This window comes from Drosophila serrata, unplaced genomic scaffold, assembly GCF_035046125.1.
Source record: "Drosophila serrata isolate PLE 108 unplaced genomic scaffold, ASM3504612v1 contig_116, whole genome shotgun sequence".
NCBI lineage: Eukaryota > Metazoa > Arthropoda > Insecta > Diptera > Drosophilidae > Drosophila > Drosophila serrata.
The window spans coordinates 771382-783855 of NW_028257014.1; the positions used below are offsets into that span (position 1 = coordinate 771382).

A 12474-nucleotide genomic window follows, 5' to 3' on the forward strand; every position below is an offset into this window, starting at 1 on the left:
ACGACTCTCAGAGATCATTCTGTCCCTAAAATCTGCGGAACTCCTGCCGAGAATGTCGGAGACGTCAAGCGCCGACGTGGATAGGGACAGGGGCTCCGGCTCCGGATCTGTTTCCGTCTCTGGCTCCTCTTCTGCATCCCCTCTTGAGTTACTGAAGATCGAGGAAATCCGCCAGCGCTCCCAACGACTGGTCGCCCGGCTCCAGCAGGTGCAGTGGGAAATGACCACGTCTGGGACATCCGGCAGCCGGCAGCCACCAGCCATAACCGCAACCACAGCAGCCGTTACCACTGTGTTTATGCAGCCTCGGCTGGTGGAGATGCTACCAGGGCCCTCGCAGGCTGTGAACCGACCAGGTTCCATTCCAATTGCTATACCCATGCCGATGCAATACCTGCCTCTGCAGATGCCCTCCTACCCGATGGCTATGCAGATGGCCGCCCCGCCGCCGCCACCCAGTCATCCGCCTTCAATGCAGATCCTCTCAAATCGACAAAATTCTGGGAACGCCCAACCAGCTTCCAGTCAAAGCAAGAAGTCGAAGAGAACGCTCAGGAATGAGGTAGAGGCTCTTCAGGAATTGATCAAGACGCTCAGCGTGGTCTCCCCGGATGTCAATGCATATGCAGGCCAGCTGATACGCCAGAGCGAGGTGCTCTCGCAGATGGAGTGGACTACCTCTAGGACTCCGGCACACATGTCGCCTCCAAACTTACTACGTCAGCTGCCCCATCGAATTGATGGTGGAAGCGAGATGATCCGGAGGCAGCTGCAGCAGCAGCAGCAGCAACGAATGGACGGTCGCCGGCGTAACGATTCAGAGGTCTCCAGTGGAAGTAGCAACAGTGCCGCCACTCAACAGCCGCAGCATGGACATGGACGAAAACGGAATCGCAGAAAACGTGACACCACCGACAAGAGCTCGACCACCCAGTCACAGAAGACTGAGCTACAGGCCATGCGATCGTATATAAACAATATAGTCCAACACCACGTGGGCACAGACCAGCAGCTCCCGCCAGAAATGCTCTTCTCCGGCAACTTCTCCGACCTGGAAGCGCACGCTCAGCGCCTCGCTTCGGCTGGCTATGGTCGTATCGTTGAAGAGGAGATTCGAGTCAACCGCAAGAACAACAGGCAGGCATTCATCACGATGTCGAACGATCGTGAAGCCCTCGAAAGGGATGGCATCGTCCTCCTGCCAGTTGCCCGGCGCTACGCATTCGAGGGGGATAAAGTTCGGGCCTTTGTCCTAAATGCAAACAGTTCGAAGCCAGTCGAGATCGACACCCTTCCTGCCTCAGGTGGCATCACTGGGGGAAAGCCATCTATATCCTTAGGTAAAGTATGTGTGTGCAGATTCTGGAGAGATTAACTCAAGCGTCCTTTTTCCAGGGGACGATGAAGAGCTCTCGGACGAAACGGAGTCGCAGGACTCTGACGGGGATGCTGAAAATGTGGTGGTAATTTCTTCAGACAACTGTCCCAAGGCCTTCGTCATTGCCATTACCAAGCAGACGGAGCTGCGCCAGATTGTAGGCACCATATCGTTCACGAACCCTATCAGGCTTTGCGACGACCAACTCTTTTACAAGTTCCGCCCGTACGACTTGCGCGTGCCCATGGTTTATGTGCCGCAGGACGCCTGTGCCGCCCATATAGGCACCATGCCCCCCGGGGAGGTTTCCGGCTTGCTCTACCTGGCCCACATACTCGAGACCGACTGCAATGGGCACTGTATTGCTGAGCTTATCCAGCCCGTCGGCCGCGTAGGCAACCTTGAGGATGAATTGAAGGCCATTCTCTTTCACAATGGCCTCCGTGACATAAAGCCGTTTGAGCAGCGCTTTATAGACATGTACTCCCAGCCGGCACCCGCTGTAAGCGCGGAGGATCTGCTTCAGCGCAAGGATCTGCGAAAGAAGTGTATATTTACAATAGATCCAATGACGGCGCGCGACCTGGATGACGCAGTTTCCATTGAGATGCTTGGCGACAACGAGTACGAGGTGGGCGTCCATATATCCGACGTATCGCATTACCTCACGGAGGACAGCGAGCTGGACAACATCGTCAAGGAGCGATCCACGTCCATATATCTGGTCAACGAAGTGATTCACATGCTGCCCCAGCCCCTTTGCATGCGCTGCTCTCTGCTGCCCGGCGAGGACAAATTCGCCTTTTCAGTCTTCTGGAGGATGAATGGGGAGGGCGTTATTCTGCAGAATAAGCCTACGTTTGCCCGTACTGTTATCAACTCGTGCACGCAATTCGCTTATGAACACGCCCAGAAGATAATCGATAACCCCAATGAACGCTTCACCAATAACGACTTTCCGACCATTTTGAACGGCTTTGGAGTCGAAGACATTGTAAAGAGAGTTTTGTTGCTGCACCAGATCGCAAGCTCCATGCGCAAGGTGCGCTTCGACAACGGCTCCCTCACAATCAATAACGCCAAACTGCGCTTTGTCCTCGACCCAATTAGCGGCGAGCCAGTGGCATTTGAGGTGGAGAAGCAGCGTGAGGCGAACCGCATGATCGAGGAGTTCATGTTGCTGGCCAACCAGGCAGTAGCGCGCTTCATACATGATTCCTTCCCCGATATGGCGGTGCTGCGCAACCACCCGCCGCCACTTACTAAATCCCTGAAGGCGCTGCGGGAGAAACTGGTGGCCCTGGGCTTCGAATTGGACTACTCCTCTTCGAAAGCGCTCCAGGAAAGCATGGTGCGACTATGCAACGAGGCGCCCAATCCTGTTGCAATGAATGCATGCTTGAGTCAGCTGCTAATGAAACCAATGGCCAGGGCGACGTAAGTCACTTCTCAATCGTACGTTCATCTCCTGACTTGCTTCCTTTTTTATTTGAAGATACTTCTGCAGCGAAGGAAAAATCGATCCGGCAGATCTCTGGCACTACGCCCTTTCCATTCCGATTTATACGCACTTCACCAGTCCCATTCGGCGATATCCGGACATAATGGTGCATCGGTAATTGCTGGTCACTCCTCGGTCCGTTACCCAACAGCGCTGATCTTCTGTCTTCCATTTCAGACTGTTGGCCGCCGCACTTCAGTACTGCCCGCCCCCAGGAAGAAGCCCGGACGAGCTGCATGCCCTGACAAAGCTGGCCAACGAGCGCAAGTACAGTGCCAAAATGGCCGGAGACGACTCCGGAAACCTATTCTTTAAGCGCTACGTGCGCAACAAGCAGGTTATCCATATGAAGGCCGTGGTCATGGAAATTTTTCAGCACATGATGAATGTGGTCACCCTGGAGTCGGGGCACGTCATCAGCATCAACTTTAAGATGCAAAAGGTGCTCGTCGACACGCAGCATGCACCTAATTACATTCTGATTGCGGAGCGGAACCTAAAGCAATCGCATAAGCTGCAGCTGCTCTCTGTAGTGCCCATTCGCCTGATGATTTGGGACAACAAGCTGACCGGAGTCCTAACCATGGGCGACCCGCGTCCCCAGGCGCATAAGGAGCAGCAAAATCCCAGTGGATCCGACAACAGCCGGAGGAAGCAACAGCAAAAACACCAACAACATCATCAGCAGCAGCAGCAGCAGCAACGTCACCAGCAACAGCAGCAGCAGCAACGTCACCAGCAACAGCACCAACAGCAAAGGGTTTTTGCCATGAGGCAAGACAGCTTATAGGCGCCACGACCACGATCTAAACTCTCCTTTTTACTGCCCTTTGAATATCATTACTGACTAATGGGCCAGGCAATGAGCTTGGCCAAAATTGACTCTGTGATGTTAACAACTAACGACAAACTTTGTAAAAATGTATGTGGAATGTACATTAAATTGTAATCAAATCAACCAAATTGCAGGATACCCATTATAATAAAATAACAGTCGAACAAACAGCGATAGCCCCCAGTCGTCCACTGAACTCCGTGCCCGTCGGCATTGACAGTGAACTCCCAATACTGGTTTTAGCTTGGTTTCCGAGGTCTCGAACGCACAAAGAAATTCCTTTGTGCGCGCCGCGTCGCCACACTAACCGGGAATCGATTACGATATTCGGGTTGGGTGCTTGTGGGCCTTTGGCTCTCTCTGCCTTATAAAAAGGGAGCAACGCTTAGCAGCGTGATTTAGAAGTGTCTTCGTTTCAGAGCGTAGCACACGCAGCCGGCTTGACTGATATGTATTGCTTCGGAGTATTTGGTGAGTTTGAGCTGGCATTGAAATCAGCGATATCAACTAATGATAAGATACACTAGGCCTGGCCCTCGTCTTGCTAGGAGTGGTTCAAGGGTATCCCCAGTTTGGGTCTCAAGATGAGCGGCGTCCGTGGTTGCTGGATCAACAACAGTCCCGTCCACAGACACCGGTCAGGCAGCCTCAGTTCCCTCAAGTCCAAGGCCCCAGCAGCAGCACGACCACTGGTGCAACACCGGTCAATCAAGAGCCGCGGTACCTGGCCTGCCTCCAAATGTGCCCCAAAACCAGCGAGTACAACCCCATATGTGGCAGCGACAACAACAACTACTACAATCAGAATATTTTCAACTGTGCCGTGAGATGTGGCTTGGGTAAGTCAAGATCAACTGCTATATGCTGCTTCTAATGTGATCATACTCTCCCCTTACAGATATCCAACGGGTGCATCAGGGAATTTGCCGGACCTAAAGCCGCGGCATCCAGCTTCTTGACCGGGTCTTGCTCAGTCTTTCTGGTTATTGACGTCAGCAAATAAAATCAAATACACAAACATACGAGACCCGTGCTCTAATCTGTATCTCTGGCATGCCGAAGGCAGACTCCCGACCTCGCTTACACGAGTCTCGCGCTCTTAAGTCACTGCGACAGTCGCAATCGGGTTGTTTGTCTGTTTGGTTGGTTCGTCACATATATAATCCCTGGCTTCCATTGTTCTTCGGTTCTATATTGAAACCCAGAGATGGCCCACATCTACTGTAAGTCGGAGGCCACATATCATCTCGCTTTATAATCGGATTAAGCCCCCTGATCGTCGCCCTTCCTCAGTTTTCGTTGCCGTACTCTGCCCTCTGCTGGTTGTTGTGCCAGGCGCCCCAGTGGAGAACTCAAATCCGAAGTCCCAGGTGGAGTACATTACCAGCAATGAAAAACCAATTGGTGCCAACGCGTTCCCAAATATCGTGCCCATAACTAGCCCGCCGATCGTTACTCAGACTGCTCCTCCACCGCCGCCCAACTCGAAGAACTTTGCCTACAATCCGATGACGCAGACATGGACACGCATTAACCAAGGTGAAGAGCTGCCCGGCGAGGATACCCTTGTCTGGAATCAAAGCAATGATAAGTGGCTTACCTAGGAACTTCCCTGAAATACGCGCTTTAGGTCACAATCAGGCGCTTTAATCATAAATGTGAAAATTAAATAAATTCCGATGTCTCCTCAGCGATGGTGTCGGCGTGTGTTGTTATTGGAGGCTGTCGATTGACCTTGCTGTCTCAGCCGACACAGTTCGTCAGCGCTGTAGTTTATTTTGCGAGTGGCGTTCTCCGAAAACCGTTCAAACTTGGCCGCCAGCTCTCCCAACTGCGTTTTGATCGCCTGCACCTCCGCTTGTACGGCGCTGAGAATGTTCACCTGGTTTTTTAGCTGGACAGCTCCATCTTGCTCTTGGCGCAACTGCTGCGGTACATTGGTAGCGGATCGGGGCCGCAGCAACTCGTGCATGTGGAAGAGATTCTGGGGTGCCTTTTTAGCGACCGTAAAGGCCGGCTCTGGCTGAAGAGACTCCCTCTGAGGAGGCTCCTGCTGGCGCTGAAGACTTCGACTGAAGAAGTTGTAGTTGTTCTCAAACTGGCGCCGCCGTAGGCTCTGGTTCCTGTCTCGCCGTTCGGCCACCAGCTTGTAAATGTTCACCTTTATGTCTTCGGGTAGCTGGTTATCCCGTGGGTCGTTGGGCCGGATGGTGAACTGCAGCTTGTCGCGCGAGGTGCGTAGAAGGGCACTACGCTTGCACAGCTGGATGAGGTTGGTGGGTGCACTCCGCAGCAAGCGTGAGAAGAAGAGGCTCTCCAGGCGCGAAACCAGTTCCGCCTGGCGCACCAGACGGTCCAAGGTGGCGCTGACCTGTAGGCCCTGGATGTCGCTGACGGCCAGGCCCACCATTAGATTGGTCAGAATTACGGTGACCAGTAAAACGAAGGACAGAAAAATTATATGAGCGGTGACCGGGAACTTCACGGCGTAGTCCCCGTAGAATATGTCCTCAAACTCCAGCTCGCCGGACATCATGGTGATGGACTTTAAAAACGTCCACGTGATGTTCTCGAAGGCTGGATAATCGTTGAAGAGCACCGCAAAGCTGAGACCGAAGGCCACCAGCAAACATATGTACGCTAGTAGAAATTTGCCAAAGTTAACGGCCACTGAAATGATAAGCTTTCCTGGAGGATTAACTCTGATGATTTGTTTCACGCAAAAATCCTACCTTTGGTAAACATTTGAACGTAAACGCCAAAGATTGGAAAGCGACCAACCAACATCATCAGCTCCAGCCAGACGAGCAGGATGACCACAGCAGCCACGTGATGCTGCCAGACGGGCACAGCGAGCAAGTCCCCGGTTTGGAGTATCTTGGGTGAGACGCATAGCAGCACTCCGAAGACAATAGTCCACTGCAGCCAGTTCTCCCAGTATTTGGCATATCCATGCAGGCCGTGTGCCATCTGAAACACTTCCTTGCCCAGCAGGATGAGGTTCAGGATTATCACCAAATATCCAATGGTGGAAACGTAGCCCGGCGCCAGGCACTCCTCGCCCTCCTTGCAGCACCGTACAAAGACCCGAATAACGTAAAGCGTGAAAAGGAGCACAAAGAGGGTGTGGTACGCCAAGCTCATGAGGAAGAACTTGCGGATCCGTCGCCACTTGAGGAATAGAAACGTCTCGCAGAGTGGGTGCATCAGGATCCGCTTTTGGCCGACCTCAATCAGCGAGAGAAGCAGCTCAGTCTCCCCACGTTCCATCGACGAACTGGGAACCAGAAGTCGAAAGTCCAGCTTAATCTGGCAGTCCACGTCGCCGATTTCATGATCATTCGCCTTAATGGATCGGTCCAGCTTCTGCATTAGCTTTGGTATTACCTCTGGAGTGCGACGCACTATAAAGGACAGCGCCGAGACGTGTCCATCGGTGCGGGCTGTTATATCTGCTCCATTCTCTGTGGACGACAAAATAGTCCCATTAGCTAAGCTGCAGCTCTATGGGACAATCCTCAACACTTGCCAATGAACGTGTACACACAGCTACTAAACTCGTTGAGGGCTGCTATGTGGAGCGGAGTATATCCGTAGTTATCAGCCTGGAAGTAAGGAGCGCGAATATTACAAGATATCATATGATTAATTATTTGTTCCTAATAATTTTCAATGTGAATATGTGTTTGCTTTTGCAATAACCTACAATGTTGCCCTCACATGTTATACAAAAATAGTGGTAAGTAACCTATAAATAAGACATGAAAAATTATTTATAGTCATATTCCTCGCTAACAGACATCTGTCCTGCTTTTATGATTATATCAGTACATATGTATGTATGTATGTATATTTTTAACAGATTAATGCGAATTTAACGACTTTGAATTCGGAATTCTACATTTAATGTTGTTGATGGTATTTAAGTATTTATAGTTACTAAACCTTTAGCAAGACTGCATCAAAAAGAAGTTAAAATAGTTTTAAAACCCACCTTATTTACATCTGCCCCAGCCTTGAGCAGGGCGTTGCAGCAGTCCAGGCAACGCGACTGCTTCACAATGGCCGCGTGCAGGGCCGTCCGTCCGTCCCTATAGACGGCGTTCACATTGGCTCCATAGGCTATCAGAAGATCGACGGTGCCGATGGACTGCGAGAGGCAGGCAAGATGTAGAGGAGTTTGGTGGCTAGCGTTTCGACAGTCCACTTCGGCACGATGCTCCAGAAGCAGCCGGGCACATTCCACGTAGTCATTTTCCGCAGCCAAGTGCAAGGCTGTGACTTTTCCCTCGCCAAACTGCGATCTTACGTCGGCGTTGTGGTCGAGGAGCAGCTGTACGCACTTGGCGAATCCCGCGGCGCTGGCCGTGTGAAGAGGCGTCTCCGTGTAGACCTGCGGTGTATTCGGGTCGGCTCCGTATTTTAACAAGATCTCGGCGCACTCCACAGCATTGACATCGATGGCATAGTGGAGGGCGGAGCGCTTTTCGATGCCGATGTTGATGCTTGCCTTGCGTCTCAGCAGCAGGAGGATGCACTCGACGCTCTTGGAGCTAATGCAAAAGCGTTTCATTATAAACATATGTATGTAGATACATATGTGAAAAGTGGGCCACCACATTTGACATTTGCCGCTCACCTGGCCGCGCAGTGCAGCGATGTCACCTCCTTCTTGGCATCCCAGCGATTTGGATCAGAGCCGTGGTCGAGCAGCACTTTGGCTATGGGGGCGTTGGCGCGACAGCAGGCGAAGTGCAGGGGCGTCCGACCCCGGCTGTCGGCCGCGTTAGGATCGGCGTTGTAATGGCTCAGCAGGTACTGGATGTTCTCTACGCTGCCAAACACCGAGCAACAGATCAGGGCCAGACTGCAGTCGCTGGAGTCGGTCATAAGTTCTGCGCCGAACTATTAGTCAATACAGCGGAAGGGAAGTGTGTTGTTAGTGCGTACTTACCCAGAAAGCAGCCGGACCTGACCATTTCGAGGACATGCTTGGCTCTCGGTGTCGCGCTCAGTGTCTCCTCTATCTCCCCGAGCTCCCAAAGTATCTGGTTCTGCTGCTGGCGCGCAAATATCTCATGCGCCTCGTCGCTAAACACCCCCGCGCTGTTGGCCTCGCTCGATATACTGCGCTTGTCCAGCAGAAGGTCCACGTCCGCCGCTTGGTCGCTCTCCGAGTTCCATTTCAGGTCGTTTTCCTGGCAAAAAAAAACAATAAGTTTTGTGGTGGGACTGGTGTTGGGACCGAGTTTATACTTACGATTATCGAGAAGCGCACGTTCTCCATCTTCACGCCGCCACTTCTGCCTTGTTTACACTCTCGTTGCCCAAACAATAATAAACTTTCGGTCGCCCCGACCGCAGCTGGCTCCAGCTGCCGAGTGCTCCCGAACCGATCCTATGCGTAGCCCTCCTCCTGCTGACCGCTGACCTAGGGTCAATTACTTATCCGACGAGCTGAGCGGATCGGCAATAACTCATTGGTGTGCCAATAATGATGACTCCAAGTCCGTTCTGCCTCTAATTAGTGCGATCGTGTGGTGGGCACTTGTGCGCCTCACACTTGTGCCGATTTGTTTATTTGGAAATCTGGATATCTGGCACTTGCCTCGCACCACTGGCAATCTCTGCGCTAATTTCTCACGTTCGCAATCTTGTTCCCCCTTGTGGCCTTGCCTCGCCTGAGTTGGCGATCTTGCCGCACTGTCCCGTTATTTGCATCAACGACCGACGCCTCCAAAGTTCCACGGAGAACTGATCTCCCCATTCGGCAGATGAGGAGAAGTGCTCCAGGTGTCGGCAATGTGTGGCGTGCCATTGAATGTTCCTCTCCCCGGAATGTGAAACACTTGCTTATGAGTGATCATACCGCCCGCCAAAATGTGAGCTGTATTTTAAATCTCTCTGGCATTCATTAGGGTGTTTTGCTGCTCGTAATCGTCCAAATAAGTTCGACATAATGAAATAGATCGATTTGGCTGCTGATGTTTTGCAAGAATATAGTTTTTGGAAACAGATAATACAGATGAAAATAAAACTAATAAAACAAATTAATAGATAAACATAGCTGCGATAGTCTTAAGCAACCATCGATACTTTGATGAAATAGAAAAAAAATCGATATACTTTACCCCAATTCTCTAAGAAATTTCGGACAAGAATTTACCTCCTTGTTCTTAAAAATCGGATTATTGACGATACGCTAACTGTTCCATACACATTAGGGCTCATTATGGTGATATTTCCTTCATACCTTGTTCCTCTAAAAGACCTGAAAGTAGATTCTAACTCAGGTACTACATAAGTGGGGGCGGAGAAATCGATGTGACCAGACCATTTACTTGGTTTATGCGCTGAATTTTATCTATTCGAGCCGAGGTGATTTTAATATGAGCTCATTTTCATCTCACAAATCCGAACGCTTGCAACGAAAATTTATAATTGCGCTCTTAAGTGATTTTATGAACCAACGCATACGTGTTTTAAATCAAAATTTCCTGTGGCTCAGACGATACGAGTAAATACGTGAATTGAATGTTACAGCGTTGCCAGACGTTTGAACCAAGCTCCGTGTAAACGTGGGGTATAAAACGTCGTGTCTGCTGCCTGCCCGTCACAGTTACTGGTGTGCGTTGGAAAAAAAAACAAGTCAGAAAACTTTCGGAGCAGTTACACAGTTTCGTCGCAGCTACAGTAAAGGTGTGTGTGTGTATACCAAAATTCCCAAATTATTTCCTCGTGTTGTCGCCGAATAAAGTACAAGAAAATCAGTAAAATGGTGGCGGTCGCGCACTTCGACGACTGTGATGCCAGCGAACCCAAGACGCTGACGGATTGGGTGCGTAATTTCCGTGTGAAACGCCAGAAAATGCGTCGTAAGCTGCGTGGCGCTGGCAGCGACCTGCGCGTGAACGCCATTTTATCGACGGCGCTGCTCCATGCGGAGCATGAACTGCGTAGAAAGCAGCAGGAACGGTTTAGTCGCTGGCTGGAAATGCAGACAAAGTTTGTGCCACATGGCAGGACACACTGTGGCAGTGACGCCCAGGAAGCCAATGCCAAAGCTGTGGCAGAGGTGGAGGCAGAGTGCGAACGACGCGAGATCGAAAATAATTTGTGGAGGAGCGAGCTCAGTGGCCTCGACAATTTCATGCGCAGCCTTAGTAGCAATAACAACGACAACGGGCCCAGTCATAGCAACAGTTACGCGGGCAACAACAACAGCCAACACAGCTGCGCCATTGCTGTGGCCAGCTAAAACGAGACGACTATATGGTGGGGCATGCTGTGTGTGTATACGTGACTGTCGTATACAGGCACAAATGTACATCTGTCGAAACATTTCCCTTTTCATCGCAGTAACCTTAGATTTATTTGTTCATTGTTAAACTAGTTTTATTACGACAACCAATTTCTCATTTGCAGTCGCAAACATGTGCAAGGCTGTTATAGATTGTAATGAAAGAGTGAAGGATTGGAAGAGTGTGAGAAGACGCTGAGCCAACGGCCTTCGATTCGAAAATGGTGTGAGTCATGGCCGCTGCTCCAGAAACCGTACAAAACGCCACCAGAAAGAGCCTTTGGTCCTGGATCACACTCGGTTGGTAAATCAGTATACTATTTCTATCTAGTTAAGTTACATCTATACGTAGTTTTATTATTTGTGGCGAAAGTAGCTGTCGCACACGAAATTTTCCGTTTCCAACCTCGCGTAATGGGATAGACAAAGACAGACTCTGTTACACGCTACGCGTACCTGTATTGGTGCGTGTGCGCTTTGGCTATTTTTGTGTACACCAAGATGGGCTACAGCATACATACGAACCTTTGTTGTTGTCCGATTGTGGCGAAATTCATCATCGCCATTTCTGGGATTTTGTGGAACTTGTGGGAGATTTAGTACCTACTGATTCACATTGAATCTGTCGCCTGGCAATTGCAAGCGTAACTGCTAGAATAACGTAGAGTAATCGAGAATGCTAGCCTAGAAATGTACGTAGAGTAAGCAAAACAGAACTGATATGGATTAAGCTAAAATAAACAATACTGTATTAAACGAATGAATCACTGTTGAAATCAATACTGCCTTATTATTCACTTCGATTTTGTCGCTAGGCAACAACTAAACAAAACCCTACCGCTTGTCAAAAACCCGCATCTATAATCGATTTTGTTTTCCAGTTTCCTGCTCCTCGAACGTTAATGGCAACGATGAGGAGGAACGGAATACTAGACATCAAACGCTGCGTACTGCGTCACTGAATCCAAAAGCGAACAGAGCTAAAGAAGAAGAATGCTTGATTTACTACTAAGTTACTGAGTGAGTCTCCACGTCTGTCCGAGTCACCCCCACCACTACCGCCTGGCAGGGAGTTCCGCAAACAGCCGCCGGAGCAAGGAGCAGCAGCAGCAACCACCACCGAGTCTCCTCTGCACGACTGACCATTGACAAAGCCAAGGCAGCGACAGGACAATGGGGACAAGGCGGAATGCGCGCGGCAGCAGCTCCTCCAGCTCTCATCAGCTTACCTGCGTTTGACGCTCTCGTGCCCGTGCCGGGCTGCTATCACCAACTAGCAACTACCAACTACCACCACCTATCTGCATAGAACGCTTCGCAGTTGCTGACCACCACACCCATCCACACAGATACACGGTATTTGGTATATCAGCTGCGAACACAATATTGCCTTTTGAACAGATTTACAGCAAAACAGCACAGCATCGGAGCATTAGTCGCAGAAACAACATCCTACTGGT

The 12474-nt window shown here is 50.5% G+C and overlaps 5 protein-coding genes and 1 long non-coding RNA gene across 11 annotated transcripts; 5 read left to right on the forward strand and 1 right to left on the reverse strand.

Moving 5' to 3' along the window:
• The first annotated feature begins 52 nt into the window (after positions 1–52).
• Dis3l2 (Dis3 like 3'-5' exoribonuclease 2) lies at positions 53–3882 on the forward strand. Its single transcript, XM_020946061.2, has 4 exons — positions 53–1340; positions 1396–2815; positions 2874–2993; positions 3057–3882. Exons 1-4 carry the CDS (start codon positions 53–55, stop codon positions 3667–3669), a joined length of 3441 nt encoding a protein of 1146 aa, XP_020801720.2. The 3' UTR covers positions 3670–3882.
• Positions 3349–4735, forward strand: Kaz1-ORFB (serine protease inhibitor domain-containing protein Kaz1-ORFB). Its single transcript, XM_020945976.2, has 3 exons — positions 3349–4185; positions 4242–4553; positions 4613–4735. The coding sequence occupies exons 1-3, from the start codon at positions 4164–4166 to the stop codon at positions 4648–4650; spliced, it is 372 nt and encodes a 123-aa protein (XP_020801635.1). The 5' UTR covers positions 3349–4163; the 3' UTR covers positions 4651–4735.
• Positions 4638–5404, forward strand: LOC110178746 (uncharacterized). The gene is made up of 2 exons (XM_020945977.2): positions 4638–4937; positions 5008–5404. The coding sequence occupies exons 1-2, from the start codon at positions 4922–4924 to the stop codon at positions 5316–5318; spliced, it is 327 nt and encodes a 108-aa protein (XP_020801636.2). The 5' UTR covers positions 4638–4921; the 3' UTR covers positions 5319–5404.
• On the reverse strand, positions 5340–10549 carry pyx (transient receptor potential channel pyrexia). Of its 6 annotated transcripts, XM_020945971.2 has the most exons (9): positions 10049–10549; positions 9881–9985; positions 8975–9695; positions 8669–8912; positions 8354–8609; positions 7709–8267; positions 7244–7319; positions 6447–7178; positions 5340–6384 (listed from the first exon to the last, which is right to left on the reverse strand). In XM_020945971.2, the coding sequence occupies exons 3-9, from the start codon at positions 8999–9001 to the stop codon at positions 5402–5404; spliced, it is 2877 nt and encodes a 958-aa protein (XP_020801630.2). In that variant the 5' UTR covers positions 9002–9695; positions 9881–9985; positions 10049–10549; the 3' UTR covers positions 5340–5401. The 6 variants fall into 6 exon arrangements, with proteins under 6 accessions (XP_020801630.2, XP_020801631.2, XP_086682036.1 ...); XM_020945972.2 differs by having other exon boundaries at positions 9846–10336; XM_086825910.1 differs by having other exon boundaries at positions 8975–9692; positions 9846–10076.
• Positions 10330–11178, forward strand: LOC110178744 (uncharacterized). Its single transcript, XM_020945974.2, has one exon. It carries the CDS (start codon positions 10490–10492, stop codon positions 10970–10972), a length of 483 nt encoding a protein of 160 aa, XP_020801633.1. The 5' UTR covers positions 10330–10489; the 3' UTR covers positions 10973–11178.
• Positions 10330–11276, forward strand: LOC147644685 (uncharacterized). Its single transcript, XR_015270150.1, has 2 exons — positions 10330–10413; positions 11140–11276. It is a non-coding gene; the product is annotated as an uncharacterized LOC147644685 (long non-coding RNA).
• The last annotated feature ends 1198 nt before the right edge of the window (positions 11277–12474 follow it).